This window comes from Manacus vitellinus, unplaced genomic scaffold (genome assembly GCF_001715985.3).
Source record: "Manacus vitellinus isolate BGI_N305 unplaced genomic scaffold, ASM171598v3 scaffold_49_pilon, whole genome shotgun sequence".
Lineage (NCBI taxonomy): Eukaryota > Metazoa > Chordata > Aves > Passeriformes > Pipridae > Manacus > Manacus vitellinus.
Window position 1 is genome coordinate 1,589,852 of NW_021940603.1, and position 10,027 is coordinate 1,599,878.

Sequence of the window (10,027 nt, forward strand, 5' to 3'; positions counted from 1 at the left end):
GCCATTCTCTCCCTCCTCCCTCCTGCACCTCGCAGCTGCGCCAGCCTGGACTGTTTTGGGGAAAATATACCTAAATCATTACTTTAGCAGAGAGACACGGTGTTAGTGGGGGGAATTGCATCCCCTTCCCTAAAGTGGCTGGATTCACACTGGGCAGGTTTCACCCTTCCCGAGCCAAAATTTAGGCTGGAATGTGGCAAGTGGAGGCTTTTGTCCATCTGCCCAAGTGCCTGGGCAGCCTCTGGCCCCCAGGTGGTAGATGATCTTGGGGGAGGGGTGGCATGGCTGGATTTTGGGGAGGAAAGAACCCCTGCAGAGCTTCCTGAACCAGCCTTAGGGAAGCAAAACCTCTGAGATTTGGGGGGGTTCTCTTTCAGGCTACGAGCACCAGCAGGAGAAGGAGAAGCTGGAGCGGGAGGTGTCCCTGCTGCGCAGTGCCAACGAGGACCAGCGGCGGCGGGCAGAGCTGCTGGAGCAGGCGCTGGGCAGTGCCCAGGCGCGGGCGGCCAAGGCCGAGGCCGAGCTCCGGAAGAAACGAGCCTATGTGGAGAAGGTGGAGCGGCTGCAGGCAGCCCTGGGGCAGCTCCAGGCTGCCTGTGAGAAGCGGGAGCAGCTGGAGCTGCGGCTCCGCACCCGCCTGGAGCAGGAGCTGAAGATGCTGCGGGCTCAGCAGGTGGGTGCTGGTGACCTACGGTGGGTGCCGGCGAGGCAAGGGCGGGTGCTGCGTCCTCCCAGCACCTCCTCACCCTCATTTTGGGCTGTTTTTTGGGCTGCTGCAGAGGCAGGCAGGCGCTTCAGGTGGGGGGACGCCGGAGCTGAGCGCCCACATGCTGTCAGAGCAGCTGAGGGAGAAGGAGGAGAAGATCCTGGCGCTGGAGGCCGACATGACCAAGTGGGAGCAGAAGTACCTGGAGGAGTGCACCATGAGGCAGTTTGCCATGGACGCCGCGGCCACGGCGGCCGCCCAGCGGGACACCACCCTCATCAGCCACTCCCCGCGGCATTCCCCCAACAGCAGCTTCAACGAGGACCTTCTCCTGGCCAGCCACAAGCACCAGGAGATGGAGAACAGGTACTCCCATCTCGCTGGAGGAATTTTGCCCCCATCAAGCTCATGCTGTGGTCTGATCGGGTGGTGCTGCGTCCTCTCCCCATCCGGCTCCTCTCCCAGCTTCTGCCTGTTCTCCTCTCCAGGTTAAAAGCCCTCCATGCCCAAATTCTGGAGAAGGATGCTGTTATCAAGGTCCTGCAGCAGCGCTCGCGGAGGGACCCCAGCAAAGCCCTGCAGGGCTCCCTGCGGCCGGCCAAATCCGTGCCCTCCATCTTCGCCGCCTCGGCCACCCCGAGCTGGCCGGGGGCTGGCCAGAGTGACCGCTCCGCTGAGGGCAGCTCCCGGGGCAGCACAGGTAAATATGGACACCTGCCTGCCAGCAGTTCCCCCTGCGGTTTTGGAATCGTAGAGCTTGGGGAGGGGGGATTTCTCCAGGAGCAGCCAGAGGAGCCAGCAATTGTAGAATTGTAGAATCATGGAATGATTTGGGTTGGAAGGGACCTTAAAGCTCATCTCGTTCCACCCCTCTGCCATGAGTAGGGACACTTTCCACTAGACCAGGTTGCTCCAAGCCCTGTCCAACCTGGCCTTGGACACTTGAATCCCTTGCCTTGAATCCCTAACGGTGTCTCCTCCAGCAGGCAAAGCCAGTGCCGAAGGAGCGGGAGCTCCTGCTACCCTTCCCTTGCCCTCCCACTCCAAGCATGGCAGCAAGGATGGCAGCACACAGACAGACGGGGCTGGGAGCAGCGGGCAGGGCGAGGGCACCGGAGTGCTGGGTAAGTCTCCCTGGATGACATGAGATGGGGACTTGGGATGCTCCAGCACAGGGCTTAGAGTTCCCAAGATGGGCTTTGCCCGAGTGCTGGTGATTTTTTAAGGCATTTTAAAGGCCCTAGTTGAGTTGGGGGGGTTGAATCCCTGCGAATCCCTGTTAATCCCTTCTTTCCCTGCAGAGAGCTCAGCCGCTGCCAGAGCCCCAGATCTGTCTGACATGGTGGAAATCCTGATTTAAGGCCCCTCTGCCCTTCCTGCCGGCACCTCAGGATGGAGAAGCCTGTGGGAAGGGGAGGCCGAGCCTGGAGCTCAGCGGTGTCCCCGCGGCCCGTCCCGGCAGTGACCCCCGTGCGTGGGAGGGTCCCTGTCCCCCCTCGGTGCCCACACGGGTCCCCGGCTGCGCGGGGCGTGCTGGACCCCGGGGACCCCGCGGTGGCAGCTTAAAATACACCTCGTCAGCTCCATCCCCATCCCGGCTCCATCTGCATCCCAGCTCCCACCTCTGGGTCTTGGCCATCTGCACCCACCCAGGAGCTTGGCCTCTGACAGGAAAATCCCTCCCTGTTCGCCCGAACTGTTCCCACAAGCCAATGTCTCCGCACGAGGGCAGAGCCAGGAGAGGGGATCCTTGTCCTCCATGGGTCCCACCGACCACCCGGATCCACGCGGCCAAGCCAAGAGCCAGGAGCCCCAAACTTCCATCACCTGCATCCTGCCTCTGGGGTTCGTGGCAGGGTGACAGTGAAACAAAACACGATCATGGAGGGAATGAAAGGTGTAGGAGAAAGCAGAGGTGCAGGGCTCCGTGGGAAGCGAGGATGCTGAAGGAGGCAGTGGGATGTGCCACCCCTCTCCTGCCTGCATCCCCTGGCTACTGGCAGCTGGCTTTGCCCGTAGCCAGCATCGACATCCAGCTCCTTAGAGCCTCCCATCCTTGCCCTTCATGTACATATATATTTTTTTCTCTATTTCTTCCTCCTTTCAACGTGTGCATTTGCTGGCCAACTGCATTTTTTATTTTTCTCTCCCCAGACACGTAAAAAATGCGTTCGGTTCTTGTGCATTGTTTACAAAGTGGAAAAGAAACAAAAAGTTATGAAAGAGGAGAAAAAAAAAAAAAAACAAGCCCCCACAACTTAATATATTTTATATTAATATTGGTATTTCTTTTTAAGTATTTTTTTCGTGCTGTGAACTTTTTTTTCCTGCCAAAGACGACAAGTTCTCGTTTGTGCGTTTTAAGTTATCTTTAAGTATTTAAACGTAAACCTGGCTGTTTCGTTACGCCGCCCTATACCGAGATTGCTGTAGCATTCCACTTGGTATAATGATATTTTAATAAAAAAAACCCAAATATTGACCCCTGGATACTCTTTTTTCCATGCGACGGGGAGAGATGGAGGCTCTGGCTGGGGAAAGGGGGTCTGGGGGTGGTGACCCCCCGGTTCAAATGTCCTTCCCAGCTCTCCAAGAAGAGGTTTGGGGTGAAGCTGCTTGGGAGAGGGGAAAAAATCCTCAGGAGCATGTCTGTGTTTCCCAAAATCCCGTTGGGATCCCATTCCCCCCATCCTTCATGGGGGAAAAGATGGAGTTGCCAAGGAATGTCGATGTAGTTTCCTTCCTGCCCTTGCATCCCTGCATCCCTCTGTTCTTGACTCCTGCATCCCTGTGACCCTGCATCCCTGTGTCCTCTATCCTGGTATTTCTGCATCCCCTAGCTCCCTCCTGATGAGATCCTCCTCCTCTTCCTCACAAGACCCCTTCCTTCTCTCCTAATGCTCCACCATGGATCTCCCTGAAGGCCAGGACTTCCAGCATAGCTGGCCCTGGTCCCCACGCTTTCCCTGGCTTTGTCAGCCACCTCCAAGCCCTTCCCACCCCAGCTGGCTCCTGGATCTTCCGGAAGACCAGAAGTTCTCCAGGTGTTGGACTTTCATTTTTAACAGGTGTGTCATTAGTGCTTCCCAGGGAGCATCCCTGGGGACTCTGCCATCTCCAGCCGGGCCGGAACTTTCCCTCTGTGCGTCCTTTGGCAATGACTGGCAGCTCATCTTTGTCATCCCGCTGTCCCTGGGGACCAGGAGCTCTTGTGCAAGTCTCTCTGCAATGGGGTTTAGCTTGGATTCTGTGGAACAATGGCATCAGAAACCAGCTTTGTTGCCAACTCCTCCCTGGAATTATGGAACCATGGAATTGTTTAGGTTGGAAAAGCACTTTAAGATCATCAAGTCCAACCATTAGCCCAGCACTGCCAAGGCCACCACTAACCCATGTCCACAAATGCCACATCTACATGTGTTTGAACACTTGCAGAGATGGTGATTCCAGCACTTCCATGGGCAGGATCTCTTAGGGCTCCGTTCTTGGTGGGACAGCGATGCTGAATGCCACCTCAGCTCTACCCTTCCCACTCAGGAATCTGGAAGGAGCGTGGCTGAAAAATGAGAATTTGGGGCTTCCTGTGGCTGTGGGACAGGTCTCCATCCCTGAGGAGCAGGTTAGAAACACTCAGAACAGTGGGAAGCTCAGAGCCAGGCTCCTCCTTCCACCCAAGGCTTGTCCTGGGTGTTGCAAGCAGGGAAACAAAAGCTCCCCCCTGCAAAAGGCTGAAAGGGACCCTGAAACGGGGCCAGCGATGGGAAGAACTGGGTGGGAACTCACAGGGAGCTGTCGAGGCTGGGAATATGTCCGGGGGTCCTGGCAGCCGCCGGCCAGGGCTGTACCTGCCCTGCCTCCCCCAGCTCCTGCCACCCCGGAGCTGCAGCAGCCGCCTGGGAAGGCCGGCAGCATTCCTGGCATTCCACAGCTCTCACACCCCACGCTTTATTTACCCGAATCCGGATGCAGAGCGGCCCGACTGCAGGTCTGGCTGTTTGCAGGCAGCTTTCCACGTCCAGGGATTCAGGGAACGGGCTCCTGTTGGGGGATTTGCTCCCTGTTTGGCCACTGACCCCCATCCCCAGGACTTTCACAGTCTCCAGGAGTCAGAAAAAACTCCAAAGCCCCTCTGTGCATGCAGGAATTGGGCTGTGGGGAGAGGATTCCCAAGCCCAGCAGGTTGGGCAGGAGGTCCCAGCTCCTCCTGCCACACTTCCCGAGGAGCCGAGTGCTTTGGTAGGGATGCTCTTCAGCCAGAGAAACATCCCAAAGGAGCTGCACACCTTGGCAAATGGAGGCTGCTGTGGGGGTGTGTTATCACCTGCTCCATCGCTCCGTCCTCACAGGCATTTCCTTCTGCCCTTCCCACACCCTCTCGCTGGGTTTCATCACTGGCATCACTTGGACCCACTGTCCTTTATCCCATGAGGATCCAGGACATGTCCCTGTCACCATAGCATGGTTGAAATGGCGTGTGGGAGCCAAGCCTCCTGCTCTCATCCCTGTGTCTGTGATCTCTGACTCCCTGATCCTTGCATCTCTATGTCCCCGATCCTTTCATTCCTGTGTCCCTGCATCTCTGCATCCCTCTGTCTCTGTGTCCCCGTGTCCTTGATCTCTGCATCCTTGCATCCTTGTATCCCTGTATCCTTGTGTCCTTGCACCCGTGTCCTTGATCTCTACATCCCTGTATCCCTGCATTCTTGCACCCCTGCATCCCTGTGTCTCAGTCCTTGCATTTCTGTCCCCGGGGTTCCCCATGCCCTGAGAGGCGGCGCTGGAGTTGCCTGAGGAGCTGCTGGCTGGGCTGGCACCTGGATGCGACTCCTCCTCTGGGCTGCACATCCACAGCCCTGGAGAGATGGAAAAGGGCCAGCGGGCTCTGCTCCGAGTGCCACCACCGTCACCTTGGTGGCCCTGGGAGAGACGCCCTGTCTCGGGGCAGCAGCTGGGAGATGGCTCGGCTGGTCCAGGTGCTGTTCAGGGTCTGGTCCCTCCATGATCACAGTGGGACAGGACAAGGCCAAGGATCTCCTTGGGGCTCCTCGGCCATCCACCAAGCCCCATTCCCAGCCAGGAACACCTTGTCCCCCAGTGCCACACCACAGCACCATCTCTGCAGCTTTGGTTCCTGCCTTTCCTCATTTCTCTTTGGAGAAAGTTGAAGCTTGGTCCTTGGAGCATCCTTGGATCTTGGTGGCTCCTTCGTTGGCCCTGGTTCCTCATCATGCCCTCCTCATGCATCCTCTCTCCTTTCCCACTTGCCAAATGCTAGAGCTGGATGGGGAAAGACAAGCTTGTCACACCCTCATTCCTATGGAAAACTCTCTTAAAACTGAAAAATCCCCACCAGGATTTGGGAGAAAAGGAATTTCACTCCCCTTCCAAATAGTCCCAATCCTCGTGGGAGAAGTCTGGCAAGGCTGTGGGCCAGCCCTGCAGCTGCTTCCCAGCAAACCAGTCGGGCAAACCGGGTGCTTTCTCTTGCCTCAAGTCCTGACTTGCTCGTTGGACTGGCAGGAATGAAGCTGTCCCTGCTGGGCCTGCTGAACCCTTCCCTTCCCCCTCCCTCCCTCATTCCACCCCATTCCAGGGGGTCCCTGAGGTCTCCAGCTCCTCTCTGTGCCCAGAGCTTTTTGGGAGGTTCCCCCCCTGCCAGGCTTTCTTCTGCCAGGGGGTCAACGCTCCCTTCCTGAATTCCTTGCACTGGTCCTTGTTTGCGTCCCGTTGCAGAATGAGCCACTCCAAGGTGTCCCCTCCCTGCAGAGCATCAGTGTGTCTTGATCTTTGCACTCCCATGACCCTGCATCCATGTGTCCTTGATCTCTGCAACCCTGTGTCCTCAATCCTTGCATCCCTGCCCTCCTGGCTTCCCATGTCCCTAAGAAGGGGTGGCTGGAGATGCCTGCCAAGCATCCAAGCTGCCTGTGTGGCAGGGATGGGACCAAGGGATGGGGATAGTTTGGTTATTTAGGAGGTGGCTGGGACACCCTCCTGGATGTTCCATCCACCCAGCAATGGGGCATCATCCAGCTTGGGAGCTCCATCCCCATCCTCCCCAGCCCCAGGTCCTCTTGAAGCCCTTCATGAAGAGGGTGTGAGGACCATCCAGGTGTTGTGGCCCAGGGCTGCCCAGCTCCTTCCCTCCCAGCCAGGATCACTGCCCAGGCTTTGCTGGGCTCAGCACAAGCGGTCGGACCCGTGGTGCGAGCGCGGCGAATTCCTCATTCCTCTTCCCTGCACTGTGCTCCCTGCCTGCCATCTTTGCATGCAAACAGTAAACAGGCTGTTATTATCCTGGATGCTTTGAATAACTGTGGCTATTTTTTCTCTTCCCAGTATTCTAAAAAGGCAAAAAATTCCCTGCGGTTTCTGAGTCAACTTTTTTTTTTCCTCAGTCTCTTTTCTTTCCTTCCCACCACCTCTGTGACCTTGAAAGCCCAGGCGGATGAGCTCTGGCTGTCTCTGCTCACACCCTCTCCCCGGCTGTGCTCCTGCTGCTGCTCTCTCCGCTCCCTGTGGCTGGAAACAGGGGAATCTGGGGCTGAGCCTAGTGGTGGAGCAGCCCTGGGCTGGCAGTGGTGGGCAGGATCTGGCCTGTAGCCTCCCCTGGCTGAGAAGTTGGGGATGTTCAAGGAGCTGGGGATGCTCAGGGTGGCCAGGGATGCTGCAGGAGGGAGGCACTGGGGATGCTGGAGGTGACTGTGGATTCTTGAGGCACTGGGGATTCTCAAGGTGGGGCCAGGGATGCTGGGGGAGGGTGGCGATGCTGAAAGTGCTGGGGGTGCTGGGGGTGCTCAAGGAGGTGGGGGATGCTAGAGGAGGTGCTGGAGATGCTCAAGGGGGACAGGGATCCTGGGGGAGGCTGAGGATGCTGGAGGCACTGCTGCTGGAAATGCTTGAGATGCTGGTGGTGCTGGAGGAGCTGGGGGTGCTGGAGGTTCTGGGAATGATCCAAGAGGCTTCAGGTGCTTGAGGAGGTTGGGGATGCTCAAGGATGCTGGAGATCCTTGAGGTACTGGGGATGCTTGAGGTGGCTGGGGATGTAGAAGGTACTGAGGATGCTGGAGATGCAGGGGATGCTGGGGTAGTTTGAGGCACTGGGGGTGCAGCTCACACAGGCAGCTGGGGCAGGGGCACGGGATGCTGCCTGTGCTCCTCACTTTGCATCCCCAGGGCTTGGAAGGTGTGTGTCCAGGGATGATGAAGGCAGCTGGGAGCTGAGGGAGGCATGAGAACAACCGGACCACCCAGCCCTGGCAGGCAGCTGGTGTTCCCTGGTTCGCTCCACGTGTCCCCTGGCAGGACTGGGGCTCCTTCCTCCCCTTTCCTGCCCCCTCACCCTCGCCCTGAAAGCCTTCCCCAGACCAGGTGCCAGGGCCCTTGGGCTGGCACATGGTGGGCAGGGCCCAGGCAGAGCAGGGATGTGGCTGAAAGCCCCTCTCCAGCCCAGGGTTCAGTGCCTGCAGGTCTCCAGGAGGTCAGAGCCGGTGGCTTGGAATGGATCAGGGCTCTCCACTGGGAGGGTTTGCTGCTGTGTGGGGGTGATTTTTTTTTGGGAATGCCCCCCATGTTCAGCTGCATCCCTGCCTGCTGCAGGAGGAGATGCCTGAGGGGGTAGCTCCACTTTCAGCCCCAGGTTGTGTCATCTCAGCAAAATTTTTGGGATGCTTCAGATGCTCCAGCAGCCAAGGAGACATGGTGAGTCCATAGGTGAGGAAGAGGAGGCCAGTGCCAGCTGGGATATGGAGGATGGTCAATGAGCAGCTGATGAATTCATCCTTGTGCTGTTTTTCCATGGAAAAACCAGTGCTGGGCTTCTGCAGAGGGGTCTGTCAGTGCTGGGAAGGCACCAGGATAAGAAGGAGGAAGGGAAAGGAAGGGAAGGGAAGGGATTTAGCATACCACTAGAGCAGGGTTTTTTGTGTTTTGTTTTGTTTTTTTTTTTTTAGTTGCTAGCTGCGTTTTGCTGCAGCAGGAAAATTTGAGAGGTTTGTGGCAGGTCCTGGCACACGGGGCTGGATCTGGCACGGAGCAAAGGGCAAATCCCCAGGGCAATGAGCCACATCCTACCACAGGGTGCTGCAACATGCTCTGGCCAAGTACCTGGAGGGAGCCAGGGATTAATAATCTGGATGGAGAAAAACTGTGGTCATTAGAAGCTCATTTGGAAGCAAAGGGGCTTGTAAAGGACATGAGGCTCTCGGCACTTCCTCAGCTGGACAGGGAAATTACATCCAGCCACAGGGGCTGGAGATGGCCAGAGCCATCGCTCCGGGCAGGGAAAGCCTTTACAACCCACCCAACTTCATTCCCCAGGTCTGTCTCTCCCACCACTGAGTCAGTGCACACTAACACTGCTCAGGACATTTCAAGGGAAATTTCAGTTTCAAGTATTTTCCCATTTTTCCCACACAGAAGTGCCTTGGGTTCTTTAGCTTTTTATTTTTCCTTTTTTTTTTTTTTTTTGGTTGTTGTTGTTCTTTAATTAAAAAAACCTGTCTTCTTCCTTCCAGGAAAACTTGGATGTTTGGCCTTTTTGCCCACTGCAGGGGAAACTTTCCATCGTGATTTTCCTTTCTTCTCCTCTTTGGAGCTAAAACTCTCCTGAACAAACAAGAATGTGTGCTGGTTAATGGAAGAGAAGGGCCCATTTCCCTCTTTCCCACTTCCTCATGCTTAGGAAAATCACAGAATTACTGAAATTTGGGGAAAACAATTGGCTTCAGACCAAGAGAAAGTTTTAACTCCTGAGGCTTGAAATTTTATGTGTTCCAGGTTTCCTTGAAATTTTTCACTGTGCGGGAGGGGGAGGGAGAGAATCACTTTCCTTGAATTTCCTAATTCTTCATTTGGAAAGGTGGAGAATAAAAAATTCCAAGTTTCAGGGAGAAAAACACAAACAGCAAGAGGCAGAATGTGAATTTTGGCCTCGATGGAAAATGACACAGGCTGGAAAATATTCCCACCCGCATTTTACAGCCTTAAAGTGCGATCCTTTTATTTTTTTTTCCCCCCTTGCATAGAGTCCAGCATGAAGTAACACTATCCAGCCTCGCGATCCCATGGCATGTCCCAGGAATTCGTAAGCAATGTTGTATTTGCCGAGTAAACAGGGGTCGGGACAGAGGGTAGGTCAGGGCCACGTGTGTCCAGAGCCACTGGAGAGCAGCTCCTGCCACTTTCGGGAAGGGAGGGCAAGCCCCCACCACCCTGACTGGCCGTCCTGGAACTCCAGGCATGTCTTGGATCCACCAAAAGTTTGGGAGTGTGTTTCCAAGGCAACCAAAACATATTATTTTTTCCAGCTGTCCAAAAAAA

The 10,027-nt window shown here is 56.1% G+C and overlaps 2 protein-coding genes across 2 annotated transcripts in view; both read left to right on the forward strand.

Moving 5' to 3' along the window:
* Nucleotides 1–191: 191 nt before the first annotated feature.
* Nucleotides 192–3,188, forward strand: AMOTL2 (angiomotin like 2). Its single transcript, XM_029962650.1, has 6 exons — nucleotides 192–255; nucleotides 378–673; nucleotides 780–1,072; nucleotides 1,195–1,406; nucleotides 1,690–1,830; nucleotides 2,008–3,188. Exons 1-6 carry the CDS (start codon nucleotides 192–194, stop codon nucleotides 2,064–2,066), a joined length of 1,065 nt encoding a protein of 354 aa, XP_029818510.1. The 3' UTR covers nucleotides 2,067–3,188.
* A 1,481-nt stretch (nucleotides 3,189–4,669) lies between these two features.
* RYK (receptor like tyrosine kinase) overlaps nucleotides 4,670–10,027 on the forward strand; it is a 65,826-nt gene continuing 60,468 nt past the window's right edge. Inside the window, exon 1 of the mRNA XM_029962651.1 lies at nucleotides 4,670–4,691. Coding sequence (XP_029818511.1) covers nucleotides 4,670–4,691 — 22 coding nt within the window. The remainder of the gene's footprint in view (nucleotides 4,692–10,027) is intronic.

Excerpts from the sequence above, each read along its gene's own strand:
- AMOTL2 (XM_029962650.1), top strand. The coding sequence starts at position 192 with ATGTGGCAAGTGGAGGCTTTTGTCCATCTGCCCAAGTGCCTGGGCAGC. Across the intron at positions 1,073-1,194 it reads CACCAGGAGATGGAGAACAG|GTTAAAAGCCCTCCATGCCC; the intron begins GTACTCCCATCT and ends TCTCCTCTCCAG. Across the intron at positions 1,831-2,007 it reads CGAGGGCACCGGAGTGCTGG|AGAGCTCAGCCGCTGCCAGA; the intron begins GTAAGTCTCCCT and ends CTTTCCCTGCAG.